This window comes from Mesoplodon mirus, assembly GCF_964341445.2.
Source record: "Mesoplodon mirus genome assembly, chromosome: 14".
Lineage (NCBI taxonomy): Eukaryota > Metazoa > Chordata > Mammalia > Artiodactyla > Ziphiidae > Mesoplodon > Mesoplodon mirus.
This window is the reverse complement of record NC_138990.1, coordinates 64,988,005-65,010,695: the sequence shown is the minus strand read 5'-3', so window position 1 is coordinate 65,010,695 and position 22,691 is coordinate 64,988,005. Positions and strand designations below refer to the sequence as shown.

General features: G+C 37.3%; 1 protein-coding gene across 2 annotated transcripts in view; it reads left to right on the top strand.

The window, feature by feature from the left end:
- The window catches only part of FSHR (follicle stimulating hormone receptor), a gene marked incomplete at both ends in the record, with an annotated part of 171,315 nt that overhangs the window by 52,464 nt on the left and 96,160 nt on the right, over window positions 1-22,691 (top strand). For both annotated transcript variants that reach the window (XM_082643243.1, XM_082643242.1), the window contains one exon: window positions 21,667-21,738. In XM_082643243.1, coding sequence (XP_082499369.1) covers window positions 21,667-21,738 — 72 coding nt within the window. The remainder of the gene's footprint in view (window positions 1-21,666; window positions 21,739-22,691) is intronic.

Sequence of the window (22,691 nt, the reverse complement as noted above, 5' to 3'; positions counted from 1 at the left end):
TTCAACAATATTTTGTAGTTTTCAGAGTAGAAATTTAACACTGTTTTTATTAAGTTTATTTCTAAGTATTTTATTGTTTTTCATGCTATTGTAAACGGAATTGTTTTCTTCCTTCTGTTTTTGAATTGTTTATTGCAACTGTATAAAAATACAATTGATTTTTCTGCAACCTTGATGAACTTATCAGCTCTAATATTTTTTGTGGATTCCTCAGAATTTTCTGTATCACAACTAAACTATGATAATGAATTTTCTGTATTATAACTATCTCTTTTCACAGATCATGTCATCTGTGAAAAGAAATAGTTTTACTTCTTTTTCAACCGGAGGCCTTTTATTTATTTTTCTTACTCAATTGTTCTGGATAGAACCTACAGTATTATTAAACTGAAATTGTGAGTGGACATCTTTGTCTTGTTCCTGATCTTGGTGATAAGTTTTCAGTCTTACACCATTAAGTAAGTTGTTAGCTGTGAGGTATTCATAGATGCCTTTTATCAGCTTGAGGAAGTGTGCATTTGTTCCTAGTTTGTTCAGTGCTGGATTTTGTCAAATGCTTTTTCTGCACCTCTTGGAGTGATAATATCATTTTTGTCCTCTATCCTATTATTATAATGTAACATATTGATTTTGGCATGTTAAACCAACCATGTATTCCTGGCATAAATTCCACTTGATCATGGTGTACAATCTTTTTTATACGTTATTGGATTTGGTTTGCTTATATTTTGTTGAGGATTTTTGCATCTGTATTCATAAGGGTTATTGGTATGTAATTTTATTTTCTTGTGATGTCTTTGATTTTGGTATTACAGTAATACTTGTCTCATGGAATAAGTTAGAAACCACTCATTCATCTTCTATATTTTAGAAAATTTTGTGAAGGATTTGAATTTTTGAATTTTGTGAAAAAGGGGTTAATTCTACTTTAAACAATTGACAGAGTTCACCACTGAAGACATCTTGTCCTAGGCTTTTCTCTGTGAAAAGTTTTTTTGCTTACTAATTCAGAGTCTTGATTTATTATATCTATTCAGATTTTCTGTTTATTCTTTAGTAGGTTTTGGCAGTTTGTGTCTTCCTAGGAACTTGTCCATTTAACCTAGGTTATCTAATTTGTTGGTATCCCATAAGTTTTAGTATGTTGTGTTTTTCTTTTCATTCATGGAACAACATTTTAAAGTTCTAAAAGAAAAACCCAGAATTCCATGTCCTATGAAAATAGCCTTAAAGAATAGAGATAAAATAAAACATTATCAAAAGAAAGAAATCCAAGAGAACTTGTTGCTAGCAAAACTGCCCTAAAAGAAATTCTGAAGAAAGTTCTTCGGTTTGAAGGAAAATTATTCCAAAAGTAAACTTAGAACATTAACAGTTAATAGTATATATTAAATAATATATATAATATAGACATATATAAATAATAAAATATCTGAAATATGTAGATAAATATAACAAACTAAAAAGAAAAAATTATAACTTTATCCGATAGGTTTTTCAATATATGTAGATGAAATGCATATGACAAGTACAACATGAAAGAAGGTTAAAAGGACTATATGATGGTAAGGTTTCTACATTCATCTTGAAATCATAAAATATAAATTCTAAGTGGATTCTGAAATTTTAAGTGTGAATATTTTAATCCCTAGAGCAACCACTTAATAATTTATATAAAGAAGTATGGTCAAATAAAATTTGAAAAAAAATGAAATAATCCAAAAGAAGGAAGGAAAGGGGTAACAGTAAAAAAGTAGAAGAAACAAACAAATTAGAAAATGATAGACCTAAGTCTAAACATATTAATAATTTACCTTATGTGTAAATAACTGAAGCACCCCAATTAAAATAAAGACATTAAACTATACACTAAACTAAATCTACTTTAAATATAACATTATAGGAAGGCTGAAAATAAAGGATGAATAAAGATATATCATGCAAACACTGATCAAAAAAAAGTAGGAGTGGCTACATTAATATCAAACATCAGAGCAAAGAAATAGTAGACTTCAGAGCAAAGAAAACTACTAAGAATAAAAAGGCACATTACATAATGACAAAAGGGTCAAGAAGACTTAATAATTTTAAATGTGTATGCACCTAACAACATTGCTTCAAAATATATGAAGCAAAAATTGATACAACTGAAATGAGAAATGGACAAATCTACAGCTATATTTGGAGGCTTTAACATTCCTTTCTCAGTAATGAAAAGAACAAGTAGGTATAACATCAAAAAGGATCTAGAAGAATGAACACCATCATCAGCCAAGTGGATCTAATTGACATTTCCAAACTCATTTTATGAGGCCAGCATTACTCTGATATCAAAACTAGACAGAGATAGTGCAACAGAAGAAAACTAAGGACTAATACCCCCCATGAACACAGATGATAAATCTTCAACAACATATAAGCAAATCAAAACCAGCAACATATAATAAGAATTACACACAATGACCAAGTAGGGTTTATCCCGAGAATGCAAGACTTTTAATATTTGAAAATCAAACAATGCAACCTACAGACTGAAAAGACTAAAGAACAAAAACAACAAGATTATATAAATTAATGTAGAAAAAGCATTTGAAAATAATTCAATATCCACTCATGGTAAAACACTCAGCAAACCTGGAATAGAAGGTAACTTCCTACTTGATAAAGAGCATCAAGAAAAATAGCTACCACTAATATCATACTTAATCATGAGAGGTGAAAGGCAAGAATGTCCACTGAGATCAGGAATAAAGCAAGAATGTCCACTCTCACCACTTCCCTTTAACATAGTACTGGAAACCTGCACAGTACAATATGGCAAGAAAGATAAATAAAAGGCATTCAGATTGGAAAATAAGAAATAAAATTGTTTCTATTAATAGATGATATGATTGTCTATATAGAAAGTCCATGCAATCTAAAAAAAATGGTCCCAGAACTAATAAGTGAATTTAGGAAAGCTGCAGGATGCAACAAGTAAAAATCATTTTATGTTTAAATTCACAATGAACAACAATTAGAAAACAAAAATAAAATCCAATACCATTGACAATCAAAAAAAAATGAAATTCTTAGTTATAAACCCTATAAAATAAAGGATCTGTATGTATCCTGATAGTTATAAAATGCTGATTAAAGAAACCAAAGAAGACCTAAATAAAAGAGGTATACTCTGTTGTGTTCATAATTGGAAAAAGTAATATAGTTAAGATGTCAATTCTCCCCAAACTGATCTGTAGGTTAACACAATTTCATTCAAAATCCCAGCAGGTATTTTATAAATACAGATTAGTTGATTTTAAAATTTATATGGAAAGGCAAAGGAATTAAAATAGCCAAAACAATTCTAAAAAAGAATAAAGAGAATTCACATTATGAAATTTCAAGACTTACTATAAAACTACAGTAATCAAGAAAATATGGCATTGGCAAAGGGATAGATGCAGATCAATGTAACAGAATAGAGAGTCCAATAATAAACCCACAAAACTATGGCTGATTGATTTAAGTGCAAAAGTGATTCAATGGCAAAAGGATAGTCTTTTTAAACAAACAGTATTGGAACATATGCAAAAAAAGAAGCTTGACCTAAACCTCACCCCTTAAACAAAAATTAACCCCAAACCCAAAATGGATCATAAATCTAAATATAAATTATAAAACTATAAAATTCTTAGAACACATTGGAGAAAATCTCTATGACCTGGAGTTAGGCAAAGAGTTTTTAGATATAACATTAAAAGCACTACCCATAAAAGAAACAACTGATAAACTGGACTTTATCAAAATTAAAAACTTTTGCTCTGTGTAACATACTATCAGGAGAATGAAAGACAAACTACAGAGTGGGAGAAAATATTTGTAAATCACATATCTAAGAAGGAGCATGTATCCAGATTATGTTCTAAAAAAGGAAAACCCTTAGAACTCAGCAGAAAGGAAACAACAACAAAAAATTCAGGGTAAAGATATGAACAGACACGTCACCAAAGAAGATATAAAGAGACAAAGAGATGCACATAAAGAGATGCTCAACCTCAGTGGCCATTAAGGAAGTAATCAAAATCTCAATGTGATAAAACTGCACAGCAAATAGAACAGCTAAAATTAAAACAAAACAAAACTGATACTACCAAATGCTGACAAGAATGCAGCGCACCTGGAACTGTCACATATAACTAGTGAGACTGCAAAATGGTAAAGCTGTTCTGCAAAATAACTTGGCAGTTTCTTATACAGTTAAATTTACATTTACCATATAACCCAGTAATTTCACTCTTAGGTATTTATCCTAGAAAAGTGAAAATGTATATTCATACAAAACCCTGCACATCAGTGTTTATAGTAGCTCTAGTCCCAATCGCTCAAAAATGGAGACAACCCAAATGTCCTTCAACAAGTGAATAAGTAAACAAATTGTAGTATATACATACAATGAAATACTATTCAGCAACAAAAAGAAACAAACTATTGATATACAAGACAAACTTAACTGACGAGTACTGATGGAAAAAAGCCAGTCTCAAAAGGTAATATAGTGGGTCGTACCATTTATATATTTGAGAAAGGCAAAAATATAGCAACAGAACACAGATCAGTGGTTACCAGGGCTTAAGACTTGTGGGGGAGGGGAGGGGAGGGGAGGGGTGGGAATCAGTGTGACTTTAAAGGGGCAGCACAGTGAGTTTTGTGGAGACGGGATAGAACTGTTCTGTATCCTGCTTGTGGTGGTGAGGGTTATATGAATCTACTCGTGTGTTAAAACTCTTAGAATTGTACACATACACTCAAACTGTATGTTGGTTTGAAAAAAATGAATTTACTTTGTTACGCTGCAGTGAGAACTAAAAAGTAAGAGCATGTGGCAAACAGCCTTGAACAATGGCTGCACATAGCAAGTCTTCACCAAATGTTAGTTCACTTCCCCCATTTTTTATTCCTCTCAGCCAAGGCTAAGCCCCCTGCCAGTGGTCAGTGTCCCCACAAGCTAGGATCCATGTGCTTTGCACAGCTTAGAATTAGAAAAGTCTGGTGGAGAGTGCATCCCACCAGCAATGACCCAGCTCTTCACCACCATGTTTTAGTCTTCAATTAGTACAAAGGCCTCGTTTAACAGGAATATTTATTTCTTAGATCAATGGGTGTTTTCAAAATAGGAAATGTCAAAAGCCAAGATAGAGATTTCATTCCTAGAGTAAAATGAAATACATCCCATGCTCAAAAAATTGGAGACATGACCCTCTTTGTTAAATGCAAGGTGCCAATACTATTACATCATTGTTGCAAAGCTGTTACTTTGTCACACACAGTTAATCTAGAAATTATCATTTATAGATTGTAATATTTTTAATGAAGTATAGAGTCCTTGCTTTTCTACTGGCCATTGCTCTTTATTTCTACCAGTTAAGTAGTATAGACAAATAATGCTTTGCCTCTATTACAATGTAGGAACTATTTATTCAGGATCTGCTCTGGGCTAGCAGTTAGTATCTAGAGAAGCATCATGTGTGCTTAATATTTAATGTTCTTCTGATGCAAAGCAGAGGTATTTATCTTGATTTCCAGTAAAATCTCTGGTCCATATTCAAAAGAAACAATGTCAGTAATGCCTTCTTCTTATCCTCACAGAGGAAATTAAATTTTTCAGGGAATCTTTTTCTGTCAATATACATGTTGGTCTTAAGGATTAGGTATAGATATCATATTATTACCTTAAAGATTAAATAAGGCATTCTTCAAAATCCTGTAATAAATAACATTTTTATTATCTGAGGAGTGATTTTGGATCCAGGGTTGCATTCTGAGCAATGTCTTGTTCGCTTTTCTTTGAATCTATTTTAAATAGTTTCATTCATTTGCTCTTGTCTCTAACAGAGTTCATTTGAACATTCGACATTTGCATTTTACAGAGTCAGTAAAATATAATTATTCAACGCATATGCTTTCTGATTAAATGTGTGAAACTCCCAAATAGAAAACGGAAATTAGTTTTAAGTGCATTATGAAAGACTTAAATTTATCTTTGGTTCATGGAGCTGTGATGACTTTTTTTGGTGCTGTTCTTGTGGTTTCATTCTCAGTGATTGTCACAGTCAGGCAGAGCCCATAGATTCCAGAAGGAAGTTTACCCCTAGTTAATCCTCCTATATCTGAGCAGAAGTTGCCCCAAACTGACCTTTATGTGCCAGTCGCCTTTCATTATTTCCTCTTGAGCTAAATGTTGTCAATAAAAATCACAGTTAAACCAGGTTGACATTAACCAAGGGGACTGAAAGAACGGCTTTAGAGGCATAATATATTTGTCATTTTATCAGATGCTGAGACCCTGGTGAGTCATTAAAGTGGAATTCTGTTTATTCACTCCAACAGAGTAAGGGCAGCCCTGAATTCTATCCAGACCAAGACCCAGAATCTAGAGTAACAAAAACCCAATTCTGAATTAATTTAATAAGACTGGCCTTCAGAGGAATTTCTAATAAGATCTCTCCTTTCACCTTCTTGAGCCATCTTTGTGTTTTCCCAAATTCCCAGCACAATCTCAAATGACTGCGGTCCCCCCTTTGAATTAATTTACCTGGTACTGCTTTTTAAAAAAACATCTAAGCTCCAGATCTGCTTTGTTCTCATTCATCCCACTTGCCCCCATTAAAATCTAACCAGCCCTGGTCCCAATCTCTTATCCCTCTCATGTATATATGAATTCACATATACATATGTGAGCATGGGCTTTGGGGGCCAGACTTGACTTTGAAAATCAGATCTGCCACTGTGTCCTTGATCAACTTACTACACCACTCTTAACTCAATGTTCTCATCTATAAATAGATACAAGTATAGTTACTTAATTCATAAGGTGGTTTTGAGGATTATATTAGATAATGCAAATGAAATATTCCATGCTGTGGACTAATCCACTTATTTATTTATTTATTTATTTATTATTTTTGGCTGTGTTGGGTCTTCCTTGCTGCACGCAGGCTTTGTCTAGTTGCGGCGAGCAGGGGCTACTCTTGATTGCGGTGCGCGGGCTTCTCATTGCAGTGGCTTCTACTGTTGCAGAGCACAGGCTCTAGGCACACGGGCTTCAGTAGTTATGTCACATAGGCTCAGTAGTTGTGGTTCGCAGGCTCTAGAGCGCAGGCTCAGTAGTTGTGGCACACAGGCTTAGTTGCTCCGCAGCATGTGGGATCTTCCCACACCAGGGTTTGAACCCGTGTCCCCTGCATTGGCAGGTGGATGCTTAACCACTGCATCACCAGGGAAGTCATGCAAATGAAATATTTAGCATAGTGCCTGACACAGCAAGCACTAAAAATGACCATTGTCATCATCACCATACACTCTGCACTATAATTATTAGATTATATATATATATATGTATATCACAATAGAATTAAAATTGGTAGGGCAAGAAATGTATCTTGCTCACCATTGCTTTTCCTAGAACTTTAGATAATGTGTGTCATTAGTAGTTGATCAACAAATAATCTGTAAATGAATAACTGTATATGGTAGCTCATTCACTCTCTCTCTCTCACCCCCTCCTTCCCTGCCTCTCTTCTCTCTCTCTCTCTCTCTCCATCCATCCATAGGATGTAAGTTTTAAAGAACTGTTTCTTCTTTATACCTGTTAATTTATACATGACTGCCCTTCCTTTCATTCCAAGTAATTGCCCCATGACTGTACCTACTTTTTTTCTCAAATTATTTCTCGTTCCTTACTTTTCTGGCTAGAATATAAACTCATTAGAGAAGACACTTTGTTACCACTATGTCATCAGGGCCTAGAACAGTGTCAGACATATAAGTAGGAACACAATAAATATTTGTCAAAAGAACAAATGGACTTTCTCTGACTCTCAATATCTGCCTCTGGTCCTGTCCCTTGGACTCCCCGCTCTGGCTTGCTCTCTCACTTCCATTCAATGCCCTCCTCCTTCTTTACTGTGAAATACATGACTCTTATTCATAGCACTATACACCCTCTGAGCTCAAGTCCTCTCCACCCTGATCCAGCCCCAGGCAAAAACTTAAGCTCCACTGACTGAAGGAGGTCTCCAAGGGAATGTGCACATGTCCTATGTATGTGCTGTTATTCCAGTGAATCATGGTGATGTCTAATTTAGGCTTTCCTACTGCTCCTAGATTATAAGGAACTGCTTAGATTACCCCTCAACCATGTACTGAGGGGAGTTAGATTTGGGATAGGAGCAGCTTTGTAAACACCTTCCCCATCATGCCAACTCCCTAACTACTGATCAAGGCAGCTTGCTGCTGGTTCTTTGTGCTGTCTCTCCAAAGCAGGTGTTCCTAATCTTCACAGTGCATGAGAATCACCTAGGGAGCTTTTTTTTTTTTTTTTTTTTTTTTTTTGCGGTACCCGGGCCTCTCACTGTTGTGGCCTCTCCTGTTGTGGAGCACAGGCTCCGGACGCGCAGGCTCAGCAGCCGTGGCTCATGGGCCCAGCCGCTCCGCGGCATGTGGGATCTTCCTGGGCTGGGGCACGAACCCGTGTCCCCTGCATCGGCAGGCGGACTTTCAACCACTGCGCCACCAGGGAAGCCCCAGGGAGCTTTTAAAATAAGGATTCCTGACTGCACCACCCACCCACAGGTGGGGCTCAGGCATTTATAAGTATGCGGAAAACAGCAGCAACAAAAACAGCCCCAAGTGATTCTCATACGCACCCAAGGTTGAGAACCACTGGGTTCTAAAAGGTTCAAACCCATTCAGACTAGCTTGTCAAGTACCAGAAATCCCAAACACAAAGTCGTAGGGCACGAAACAGAAAAACAAGCCAACAAGGAATCTGACCAACCGGTAGCTTATGCTGTGTCGGCCATCACTCAACTGTAGCCAGTTGCAGTTATGTGGGAATGTAGCCCAGTGTTGCTAGATATTCTAAGTCTTCAAGAGAGGCCACAAATCTGCAATTTTAGATGAACTTTCACAATTTGAAGTGCTGGCAACCAATTCAAATTTCTTTAAAATACTGTGTGGGCTGAACAAAACATGTCTGGAGCTGGATTCAATTCATGGGCCAATAGTTCACAGTTTTTACTTTCTACCAACTGCTCTCCCATATCCTAAGAAACCCTTTCTATATTCTTCACCAAGTCTGTATTAAATTCCTAGAAAGCTAGATTCCTTTTTCATCATTCATGTATGTTCTAAGTATTGTTTTGAACAAAACTGATTGGTGTGGTTGGAATAACTTGGAAGGGCAAAATCTTCTGTGATTTAGAGTATGAGATGCTCATATGCCTAAAACTTAGAGCTATTGCCATTATATACATTATCCCCCATCTACTAATATGCATTAATATTTGAAATACACAAAGCACTGATGAGATGAGGCCCTTTGGAATACAGACAAGTGGCATGGTTCCTGCTCTATGAGACCATTCCATATACTTAGGGAGACTGGACATACACCCATGGAATTTTAGTACATATACAACACAAGCCATGTATTAATGGTGAGGCCCTGGCTAAAGTTTCTATGTAGGAAGTAGTAGAACATTTCCCTGAAAAGGAGAGGAGGCAGACTGTGGAATGCCTCAAATGGATGACAAATGAGTTAATTTTCCTAGAGGTACTGGCAAGCAATTGAAGGGGCTTTATGTGTCTTTAATCTTTGTTGGCTTTTTTTCTTTTGTTTTGTCTTGCTTTTGAGTAGGAGAGTGTTGAGGCAAGCAGTGTTAGAAGGAACACTCTGGTCTTAGATGAGACAGACTAGACAGTAGAGACCAGAGGAGGAAATCCTGTTAGTAGGTCACAGCCAAGGCTGCAGACATGAGGGGATGAGGGTCTGGCCTGAGTGGTGGCAGAGGGACGGGAAGGAAAGGGCAGGCTCAAGTGATTTTAACCTTGACTAGAGAAAAAGGAGGGCTAGCCATCATTCAGTAATCCCCTATGATGGGCTTCATTCTGTGTTGAGCACTTAATGTAAAATTATTTCTTTTGCTTTCAACAGAATGTGACTGAAATGGGAGAGCATTTGAGGAGGATTCCACTACATAACCACAGTGTAAAATCTATCTTCTAGGGCTTTAGAGATCATCGGGCCCATCCCCCTCACTTTACAGATTGGACCTGACTTTTCTCAGTTATTTGCATACTTTGTAGCAGAGCCAGAATGGAACCCAGATTTCTAATTTTTTACCCTAGTGGTCTTTTCCCTTCACCATGCTGCTTCTTCATCCCGAGCTTTCATATAAATGAGTTACAAATCAGGCATCAGATTCAGGTAAGACGACGAAAGTGCACAGCTGATAAAATGAAAGTGAACAGGTGATAAAACGTGGTGTAGAGAATAATTCCAGGGCCACTCGGTGCAAACAAGGGAGGAGGGAGACAGGAAAAAAAAAGTCTCCACCACCTTGATGTAAAGGTTACAAAGGAGGAGATAAAGTCAGCAGTGATATACAGTTAGCAGGGGAGCCAACATCCCCTTTATCAGCCCAGCACAGATGTTGAGATAAGGGGACATAAGTGGAATAAAAAGGAAAGCAGATTCAAAAGAGCTATTAGAAATCCCTGTTCACTGGAAGATGATAAAATTGAAGAATCTCCACTCCAGGAAGGTTGGTGAGGGGAAATCTTGGAGACTCAGGGGACAGCGAGGTGTCATGGGAGCTGGGTTTGGAGTGGCGCCCGCCTCATGAGTTTCTATCCTACAACCATAAACTTTCTCTCTTAAAGAAAACATCATGGTATCTTGAGTCCACACAATGGCATGTGGCAGTGTCTACATGAGACAGATTATCTGGAACTTTAACTGAATAGAAGGTCAATGGAAACTGAACATCTGGGCAATCATTTCCTTCCTTTAGCCAGCCATTCTGCTAGTATGTAGAAAATCCCCATGGCTGGGGCTCTGACTTGCAAATGTTTCTTCTATGTCAAACTGCACCAAAAGGAAAAGCCAAATTACCCTCTTTGTCCTAAACTGCTCATTGACAGCCCAGGGAATAAGAGCTAAATAACAGGGGAGGAAATAAGAATGCTTTCCATTCCTTCTCCCATTTAAGTTCATAATACTTTTTCTCTCACAGATAAAGTTCTACAGAGGAAGACTTGGGGAAGGTTTTCACCAGCTCAGAAATCATAACATATTGACCAAGATGGATTCAACAGGGTACAACCAGAAGTAGTTCTCTTCTTTACTACCACTGCCAGGCAAACCCTACTCTGCTGACTCATTTTCCCCCATCCCAGATGAAATTCGGGGCAGGTGCCATAGCTGTTCCAGTCTCATGAATGTCATGAAAGTCTAGTGTTGACTATTATTAAAGGTCCACTTTTTCATCCTATTTAAGACCTCCCTATTCCACTGCTTGGGCCCACTTCAGACTCAGAAACCTGTAACTGATGAGGAAGGGGGGGCTTCTTCTCTCTTCCTTATTAATTCCTCCCCAACTTGCTGTTGTTTCTGGCCTTGCCTGGCTTGGGCCTAGGAGGTAGAGAGACTGGAGGGAAAGGAACTGGATCCAACACTGATGGCACAGTGGCCACCTGGCTTTGGACCCCTCTGGGTGTGGCAGATATTCAAAGGCTAATTCTTAGGACCTCCATCTGTGGTTCTGGGAGAGCAGTTCCTTCCTCTCACTGGCTTCCGGGAGTAGAAGCTCCAGACAGGTTTTCTTCTGGGGTCTGGTCACTATGCAGGCAAGTCCAGTTTTTTGAGGATGAGAATCCAGCTCCCTTCAGCTGGGTATAGGTCTGGCTTCTGGGAAACCCACACCTTTGTCTGTGGAACTGCAGCCCTCTCCCAAAGCAGCTGGCCACTTCTCACCTTTAGAGGTCAGACTTTAGTCATAAGCCAGGCTCTATGTCTTCCAGATGTGCAGGAAATGAGTGACAACCCCTTTAATTAGTTCTCCTAATACCTCTCACATTTGGTTTAAGGTTAAGGACAAGAGTCTCCTCCACACCATGGAAGAAGGATACAAAGAACACTGACACCTCTATCCCAAGAAACCCCATGGGAGGCTTTGCAACCCCCAGTGAATCGTTGGCATTTTCACACACAGCCGGAAGGTGGATGAAGGGCTAATGCTAGTTGAACCAATTTCTCTGTGTTTTATAGGGCACCTCACGTTACACATTACAAAGCACCGCACATCTAGGCAGTTAAGACTTATGCCAAAATGTGAAGGTTTTTTTCTTTAAAAAAACCTTAAAGTCCAGTTATATAAGGAAGCCACCTCTTCCTACCTCCCCACCTCTTCCTTCCTACTATTGGCTGCCCCACTGGCTTCAAGACTCATGTGTAACAACATGAGAAATACAACCAATTAGGTGCCTAAATGATTTTGACAGTGGGGTAGTTATCTCCTGGGTCATGGTAAAGAGCCAAATCAAGTTATTTAAACTCTCTTTTTTTCTGGATGATTTCCTCATTTAGTTCAATCCACCCCCTTGGATAGTTTTCCTGGACACATTCCCAGAAAGTTAATTAGGGTAGCAGTTTGACCTAAAGAGTGTGAAGCACAAAAACTCTTGGCATTTTGAGGTCAGGATGATGATCAATTTCTTTTTGTATATCCTAGGCCAAGCTGTTCTCACTTTAATTTTTTAAACTTGTGTGAAATTCAAAGAACACAGAGCCCAGTGTCATTTAAACTTGGGCCATCATAAAAAGGCAGCTTCCTCAAAAAGAATATTGGCTGTTTTCCAGGCTGCCAGAAAGCTTTTTATGGGATCTTTTAAACTATTCTCCTTTAATCCACAAAGAGGAATTAAATTTGGCCAAGGGTGAATGGACTGCCCAAGATATGGATTGCTTCTAACAGAGACAGAGTTCAAGGGAATCCTAAAGCTTCTCCATTTCAGGAAAGAAAAAAATAAACCCCACCCACCCCATTTATCATGGAAGAGACATTAAGTAACTTGCAGTATAGTGAAGAAAATTTTCTTTTCAGAGCCATCTTGATGAATTGTGCATCTTTATAGAAATCATTCAGGCACTTCATGCCCCCTTAATAGAGTGAAGTAAAGTTGCCATCTGACATGAAGAGTATGATGATACTTTTAAATAGCTCTCCCTGTTTAAAAACAAACAGATAAATAAATGATGCTAGGGATATGGCCTGGTGAGAATTTCAATCTTGAAAAACTAATTATGAAATATTTCAAGTATGAAGCGTAGAGAATGGTATCATAAACACTCATAAAGCACCGCTCAGCTTTGCCAAATCTTAACGTTCGGTCAAAATGGTTTAGATCTTTTTAAAAAATACAAAACATTTTAGATATATTTGTGTTTCACTCCTTTTCTTCTTGTCACAGAGGTAAGCACTATGCTGATTCTGGTGTTGCGATTCTCAGAATTTTCCTTTTGGTAGATATGTATGCATCTCTAAACATGTTTTGCAATATAGGTCTTATTACTATTTGAGTATGGTGAGGCCAAAAGATTAGGAGGAAACTACCTTTGAAAAGATAGTTTGTTATTCTCACAGCTCCCAGGAGAAGGGGGCACATGGGGAAGCACCAGGGTTGGTCACGAGGCAGAGGGAGCTGGGGGAAAACATTTTATTGTGGCTTCCAAGGAGAAAAAAATGGGTGAAACAGGGTAAACAGGTTTAGGATTGGCTAGTCTAAATAATTTCAGTGGACTCTGTGGTGTAGGAGCTTCCCTGGGGTGATTAGGACAGAGGAATGGTGGCCCAGAGTGTAAGGGCCCCTTAAAGGAGGTGCTTGGGGGATGGATTAGTTGGTTTACATAAGAAAGGCACACTCTCAGGCCAGTTGTTTGCTATCTCTAGGAGTTAGCCCTAGGAGTAGTCCCTCCAGTCAGCAAACCCCAAGATGTCAAAACATCAAAAATATGGAATGAAAAAACATGATTCATACAAAACAATACACCGTTTTATTTTGTATGTTGTTAACCTCTATGAAAATCATATCATACTGTACATATTGTGCATATAATTGAGTTTTGTTTTGTTTTTTCTCAACATTATGCTTTGGGAATTTATCCAGATTGTTGTATGTAGCTCCAGTCAATCTGTTCCTTTTCACTGCTTTATAATTTGGCATTGTGTCAATATATCATAGTTTATTAATATTTATTCATCCCCTTGTTTATGAGCATTTGTCTCCAGTTTTCTATGATTACAAATGATGTTGCAGTGGTTAATCTTTTACCCGTCTCCAGGTGCACATGTGGCCAGGAGACATAGAATAACTGGATTCAAAGGCATTTGTTTCTTTGACTTTAATACATTTTGCCAAATGGCTACTGAAAGTACTTGTAGAAGATTACCCTTCCGTCAAGAGTGTAGAAAATGTCCTATTATTCCACTGCCTCACCAGCACTGTTATTGTGAGGTTTTCCTTTTAATGTTTGCCAATATGATGGTGTTTAAAGGTACCTAGTTATTGCTTAAATTTGCATTTTCTTGATTACCAGTGAAGTTGAGTATCTTTGCATATTTTTATTGGTCATTTGCATTTTCTCTTACATGAACTGCCTGTTCATATCTTTTGCCTATCTTTCTACTGGGTTGTTTGTATTTTTCTCATAATTTTGTAAAGTTCTTTGTATTCTGGATGCTAACCCTTGTTCGTTGTATGTGTTGCAAATATCTTTCCCCAACCTACAATATATCTTTGTTTTAGAGAAATTTTAAGTTTATTATTGTCAAATCTATCAGCTTTTCAATTTTGGTGTGCAGTTTTTGTGTCCTTTTTAAAGAAAGTCTCCTCAATAGAATGTTATATTTTATTTAAAAATTTTTAAGTGTTGATTTTCCCCATTTAGATTTTTAATAAACCTGGAGCTGAGATTTTAATATGATAATAAGCAAAGGTGTTATTTTTATCCACAAGGATAATCAATAGTTTCAGCATCCCTTATTGATTAATCCATATCTTCCTCCATACATTTTTTTTTTTTTTTTTTTTTTTTGCGGTACGCGGGCCTCTCACTATTGTGGCCTCTCCCGTTGCAGAGCACAGGCTCCAGACGCGCAGGCTCAGCAGCCATGGCTCATGGGCCCAGCCGCTCCGCGGCATGTGGGATCTTCCCGGACCGGGGCACAAACCCGTGTCCCCTGCATCGGCAGGCGGACCCTCAACCACTGCACCACCAGGGAAGCCCTATATCTTTTTTTTATCTTACTGTATAGGCTAGGGCATCTAGCACAATACTGAATGGAAGGTATAATAGTAGACATCCTTGCCTCATTCCTAACTTTAAATGGAATGTGTCTAATATTTCACCACTGAGTATGATATTTATTGTAGTGATTGATAGATTTTACCCCTTATCAGATTAAGAATATTCCCCCCTTTTCTCGTTTGTCAAAATGTTTTGGGTTTTTATCAAATATATTTTCTATGCCTATTAATAAAATCATGTGATTTTACACTTTTAATTTCTTAATGTGGAAATTTCCTTTAACAGAGTTATCTAATATTTAGCAACCCTTGAAATCTGGGACAAACCCAAATGATAATGATATATTATTTGTTTAGCCTCCGTTTGGAAATACACTGTCACTACACTATTTCAGATTTTTTCCAATTACATTAATAAGTGAGATTGGTCTAAATCTTTCCATTCTTTTATTGTCCTTGTCTATTTTATTACTGGTCTTACACCAGCCACATTCAATGGGTTGAAGAACTTTCCATCTTTTGCTGGTCTCTGGAGTAGTTTGTAAAAGATTGAGATTTTCCATCACTTTAAAGGGGTAGAATTTACTTCTAAAACATATGATGCTGACCTTGTTTTTGGTGAATAGGTTTTAAACTACCAATCCAATTTGTTGATCATTATAGATCTGTTCAGTTTTCTACATCTTCATGAGTCAGTTTTAGTAAGTATGTCTTTCTAGGAAAATTATCCATACTGTCTGATTTTTAAAAAAATCTAATGTTATAAAATTGTTCTTAGGGCTCTCTGATTTAAAACATGTTTTATTTGTAGTTAAGTGCCATTTTTCATGTCTCTCATTGTTTTATTGGGTTTTTTTCCCCTTGGTTGATACGAACAGATTTCTTTCTAGTCTATTAATCTTTCCAAAGAGTTAGCTTTTGATTCTGTTGATCCTCTCTAATGTATTTCTACTCTTATCTTTATTATTTTTTTCTCTCTACTCTCTCTAGGTTTCTTCTCTCAAGGCAAACAAATTTTGAAATGTGTTTAAAGTTAATCTGTTAGACTCTCATTTGCTTTATTTCTAAAATGAAAAATTAAAACTTAAACTTTATATATCAAGTTGTAATGTCTAGATGAGTGTTTATCTTCTCAAAACATCTCTATCAACAGCCCCTCATTTTACTTTTTTTTTTAATTAAACTGCTTTTGAGTTTGCATTTTAAGTTCTAGCCAGAAATGGAATAAATATTGGCTTTATAGTTTTCTGTTAACACAATTCTGTTGTTCTTTCACTACTTTCCTGTGTTAGCTCATTAATTTTCCATGTTTTTTGTCTCTTTTTCTGGTATAATAATTTAAAGCTACAAATTTCTCTATAAGAAGCAGTTTAGCTGCATCTCATAACTTTGATATGTTGCATTTTCATCATGGTTCAATTCCAAATAATTTCCAATTATTAATGTAATTTCTCCTTTGACCCACGTACGATTTAAAAGAGTGTTTTGTTTGTTTGATTTGGTTTGGTTTTGGCTCTCCAAATGCGTGTGTACATGTGGCGGGGCGGGGGGGGGATAATTATCTCCTATTACTGACTTCTAAGTAATTCAAATGCATCATTGTCAAAGAAAATGATTTGTTTGATAACAATTTGCTTTCCTTTGTGACCCACTTCTTGGTCAACATTTTTTTAGTATTCCTTATTAAATAGGTGAATTTTCCAACCATTGTGAAAAACCAACCTATTCAATAAGGAGCATTAATTTCTTTGTTCACTATTCCTTCTTATTTTTGGAGACTTCCTACTGGATTAAATTATCTTCTTTTCTAAGGGAATTCTTTTGCTGAAACTTTGTTAATGGCTAATTAAATTTGTCTAAAAGTGTCTTTATTTTACCCTCACATTTGAATGATTATTTCTGGGCATAGGATTCTAAACTGGCAGTTATTTTCTCTAATAATTTTGAAGGTATTTTTATGAAGTTTTCTAATTTTTTTTTTCTTTGAAAATAATATGTCTTTTTTTCTCTGTTTGCATTTAAAATATTTTCTTTTTTGGCTCTACAGTTTTAATTCACAGGTATCCAGCAGTGGATTTGTTATCCTTCCTGGAACTTGTTGAGATTTCTGAATCTAAGGATTTATGTCTTTCATAATTTCTGGAAATTAGCCACATGTTATTTCATTGAAAGTTGCCTGTTCTCCATTTTCTGTATCTTTCTTTCTAGAATGCACATGTGATAGATAGGTAGGCAGGTAGCTAGGTAGACAGACAAATGACACACAGAAACAGATCTTTGCATTCCATCATCCATGTTTCATCTCATGTACCAGTTGGGCATCAAAACACAAATTCCTTGTCTACCAAGTCCAGACAACCCTCTCCCCACTCCTCCCTTCTGCCCCCCACAAAATACACTGACTTCAACTTACCCTCTTAGAATTCTGTTTACATTCACAACTCAAGGTTCCATCTGGTATTCAGTTGTTCTACTGTAGGACCCTAGGAATTTCTTATATTTTCTAATAAGCTCAGCTATGCAATTAAAACAATAATGGTTATGTTTTATAGACGATGTCTGGGTGATCTTTAGTGGAAATATCTTCAGGTTATCTAATTTATAGCATTTCAGGAAATGGAAGTCAAGACTTTCAATCTTCAAAAACCATTTAATTATATTAATTAGTTTGAACCACTTAATACAGGCACAGACATTGAAATTTTTAGAAAATGTGCCTGCTACTAGAGTTGAACCAAAAAGAACTATCTAGTTGACTTGTTATTAAATAGAGTCAATTATCCAAGATTCTACTCTTTGCACATCTTATTAACTAATATTTCAACTCCCTTGAAATTTTAGACTGATTGGGTAGTTTAAAGCAATTTTGTTAGTTGCTTTTACCAATTTGTTTTCATCATTCTTCTGTCTTGTGATAAATAGGAACAAAAGGAACTTGTCTATGTTAACTAAGACTGAGTACATTAAGAGACTATGAACTGACCTTGATTCTTTTCAGATGAGTGTTCTAGAAGTTGATACTGTTCTAGAACCATTACACCCAATCCTAAATTAGATCCAATGGTTTCACAGAGACTATGTTTTTAGTATGATCTGATAGTTTTGAGACCCAGGCTCAAATTCACCCACTCCTTGCAATCTTCCTCTTATATATTTATGTACTTTGGGATCTTTCACATTTCATTCCTGTATAACATCTATAGTTATTACATCAACTATATCCCACATCTGTTTCCTGGTGATTCCAAGGCTTCTGTTTTTGACTTCCCATGTATATAAACTCCTCCAGAGTGAGAAAAGCACACAGAATTCTCTCTCATGATTCCTCACCATGGAGCTGGTGCACATGGTGGCCAAAGGCAAACAAACAAAGTGGAAGAAAAGAACTGTTTGCCTGAACAATAACTTTATGTGAAATGGGAATTTCACTAATACCAATAAATAATAGGAGACTAAAGCAATGAAAGTTTGTGAAACTATCCAAGTCCACAGTACTGAATTCCTACTGACAGACTGCCTTGCAGAAGGAAGGATTAAAGTGGAAAGAAAACCAACTCCCTATTAACCAATTGCAAAATAAGAGAAAGTGGGAGGGAGGAAAGGCAGAGGAAGAAATAGTATTCCCACTGTAGAGATTCCCAAAGATTCACTTGTAATTCTACCCCCAAGCCTTGAACTCTCAGACTTCAATAGCCATTCAAGAAATGTTTTTCTGAATATGTGTCATGTACCAGCCACTGTTCTAGGCATTTGGTATACAACAGTAGACAAATCAGACAAAAATTCCTCCCTTCACAGAGCTTGCATTCTAGTTATGGGTAAAAGATAAATAAATATATGAATACATAAATAGATAATATAAAGTATAACATGTCAGAAGTACTATGAAGAAAGGGGTTAAGGGACTAAGTTGGAAAAATTGTCATTTTAAATAGGGTGGTTAGGGAAAGCCTCACTGAGAAAGTGACATTTGAGCAAGCAGCTGGATGAAAGAGCAAGCAAGAAGGATATCTGAGAGAGGAATGCTCCAGGAAGAGAGAATTGCAAATGCAGAAATATTAGGCAAGAAGGAATCTGGCATGTACAAAGAACAGTAAGAGATTACTGTGAAGAGAATGAGATAAGCAATGGTGTGAGCTGTCAAAATTGAGGTTAGAGGATATATGGGAAGGGAGAGTGGGAAGATCCTATAGGGTGCTGCAGGCCATTATATATTGGGTTGGCCAAAAAGTGACTTTGATTTTTAAGTAAAAATAAAAGACACACTTTTCATTTTCACCAAGAACTTTATTGAACAATGTATTCATCCTTTTGTTCCATTACCTTCTGCCATTTTTCAGGCAACTTCATAATTCCATCTTCCCAAAACTTTTCATCTTTTTGAGCAAAGAACTTCCAGGTGCCTTTTACAGTCTCCCAGGGAATTGAAATTTTTCCGTTAAGAGAATTTTGTAAAGGCTGAAATAAATGGAAATCCCAAGGTGCAATGTCTGGTGAATACAGCAGATGAATCAACTTCCCGGCCAAGATGTAACAGTTTTTGCCTGGTCATCAGATAAACGTGTGGTCTTACATTATCCTGATGGAAGATTATGCATTTTCTGTTGACTAATTCCTGATGCTTTTCATTGAGTGCTGCTTTCAGTTGGTCTACTGGGAGCAGTAGTTGTTGGAATTAATTGTTTGGTTTTCTGGAAGGAGCTCATAATAGAGGACTCCCTTCCAATCCCACCATATACACAACATTACCTTCCTTGAATGAAGACTGGCCTTGATGTGGTTGGTGGTGGTTCATTTCGTTTGCCCCACGATCTCCTCTGTTCCACATTATTGTACAGTATCCACTTTTCATTGCCAGTCACAATTTGTTTTAAAAATGGAATGTTTGGGCTTCCCTGGTGGCGCAGTGGTTGAGAGTCTGCCTGCCGATGCAGGGGACACGGGTTCGTGCCCCAGTCCGGGAAGATCCCACATGCCGCGGAGCGGCTGGGCCTGTGAGCTATGGCCGCTGAGCCTGTGCGTCCGGAGCCTGTGCTCCGCAACGGGAGAGGCCACAACAGTGAGAGGCCCGCGTACCGCAAAAAAAAAAAAGGAATGTTTTTGTTATGTTTAAGTTGAGAATCGCATGCAGAAATATGGTCAAGAAGGGTTTTTTTCGCTTAACTTATGTGGAACCCAGACAGCAAAATGATGAACATAACCAAGCTGGTGCAAATGATTTTCAAGGCTTGATTTGGATATTTTGAGTATGTCGGCTATCTCCCTCATGGTATAATATTGATTGTTCTCAGTTAATGTCTCGATTTGATCACTATCAACTTCAACTGTTTTACCCAACCGTGGAGCATCATTCAACGAGAAATCTCCAGCACAAAACTTCACAAACCACTTTTGACACGTTCGATCAGTCACAGCACCTTCTCCATACACTGCACAAATCTTTTTTTTGCACTTTGGTCCCATTTTTACCTTTCTTGAAATAATAATGCATAATATGCCAAAAATGTTGCTTTTTTTCTTCCGTCTTCAATATCAAAATGGCCACACAAAAATTCACCAATTTTGATAAGTCTTTTTTTCAATGCACACAGAAAAGCTGTCACATACAATCTAACAAAATTGTTTCGAAGGAAGTTAAAGACAACTAAGTGTTACTAGAGCCACCTTACAGAAAAAAACGAATGAACCTTTTGGTCAACACAATACAAGAGGGTTTTTTTCCTGACTGAGATGAGGAGCCATTGGAAGGAACTTTGAGGCAGGTGTGAGACAAATATTTCAAGCAGAAGAAAATGGCAAAAGCTGAAGGTGGCTGACGTTAAGACTTTTCTTAGATGAGAGAAATTAAGGCATGTTTGTACACTGATGGGCAGGATCCAATAAAGAAGCAAAAGTAGGTGAAGGAAATGTATGAAAGAAAGGGGGGAATTGCTGTAGTGGCTACCTTCACTACAAGACAAGGAAAGAGATATGGCATGGGTTGGAGGGACTGTTTTTAGTCAGGACCCTGGACAGCTCACCCATGGTAACAGGAGGGAAGGCAAGGTATATAAAGCCCAGGTACAGGTGGGAGGATGGCTGGGAGCCATGTGAGAGCATGAGGAAGTTCTCTTCTACTGGTTTCATTTTCTCTGAAGTAAGAAGCAAGGTCAGCTAAGAAGGATAATAGGGAGGAGGTATTGGGAGTTGGGATAGAGAAAGAGAAGGGGCCTCACAGGGCTGTAGGAGTCAAATGGAGCAGTGGTGACAAGAAGGTTCATATCCTAGCTTTGCCACATATTAGCCATGTGACCTTGGGTAAGTTTTCTAACCTCCTTAAACCTCAGTTTCCTCTTATACAAAATGGGGATAACAATACTGCTAACATCACTGCTTTGTGGTGTGGGTGAAAAGAGATCATGGAGAAGCAATCATAAGCACTACTAAATGGCAAGCATTCAGTATATTTTGGCTGTTATCTGCTATTATACATTAGGCACTCGATGCCTTATCAATGAATGGATAGGTTGTGATATTTTATGTCCACTCTCTTTTCAGGAGGTTTGTTCTCACCAAGCTTCAAGTCATCCCAAAAGGAGCATTTTCAGGATTTGGGGACCTGGAGAAAATGTATGTACCTGAGCAGTGGGTGACTGCTTCAAATGGGCTATGGGCAGCAACCTCAGACCACATCTAGCATGATTCTCTGTGCTTAGGAACCAGAATAACACACTAAGCGAAGGCTTTGCACCTTGTCCCATTGTATTTCCTTACCACAGTTCCTAAACAGTAGTGTGAAATCTTTCAGCATGTGGCCACTGAAATAAGCATAAGGTCAATCCAAGCAATTCTCACTTTTTTGGTATAAGGTGTTGCTCCCAAAGTACCTGTGAGTGAAAGTTTTATAAATCAAAGCCTATTTTCTCTGCTGACATCCATTCTTTTTAAGAGATACTCTCTGTTAATTAACTATTAATAGAGTTAATTATTATTAACTCTGATTAATTTTTAATTGACAGCAGGGCCTAACATTTGTGCTTTAGACATTTTCTGGACTTCTTGTTCCTAAGCCATGCTGACAAGTGGTAAGTGATATATAAACATTCGAAAGTATTGGGAAAGTTTAGAGCGCTGAGGGCGATTTCCTTTGAAAAGAGAAGACTTTGTTAACGTGAACACTTGCTTTCTACTGGGCTAGTGTAATGTAGGAGTTTCCCCAAATAGGCTTTTCTCAGAGTAGGGTAGAGTAAGAAAAAACAGTAAATTCTTTCATGCTTAAGGTAACCCACCCTGCTTTTGAAGGTCCTTGATCCCATCCGCTAGGCTTTTAGGGATGGGAAAAGTGTTTTTCACCACAGCCAGAATCTAGAACATAATGACAGTAAGTATACCAACAGATAGATGGATTACACAGAAGAGAATGGTTTTTTTCATTACAAGAATAAAGCAACGCCCACCCCCCCACCCCCAGTTATATAAGCTTCTCCTTCTTTACGTCATTCAATTTTTGTCTTGGTTCTTTCACCGCACTTTTTTTTTTGTTTGTTTTGTTTTGTTTTGTTTTGTTTTGTTTTTTTGCAGTA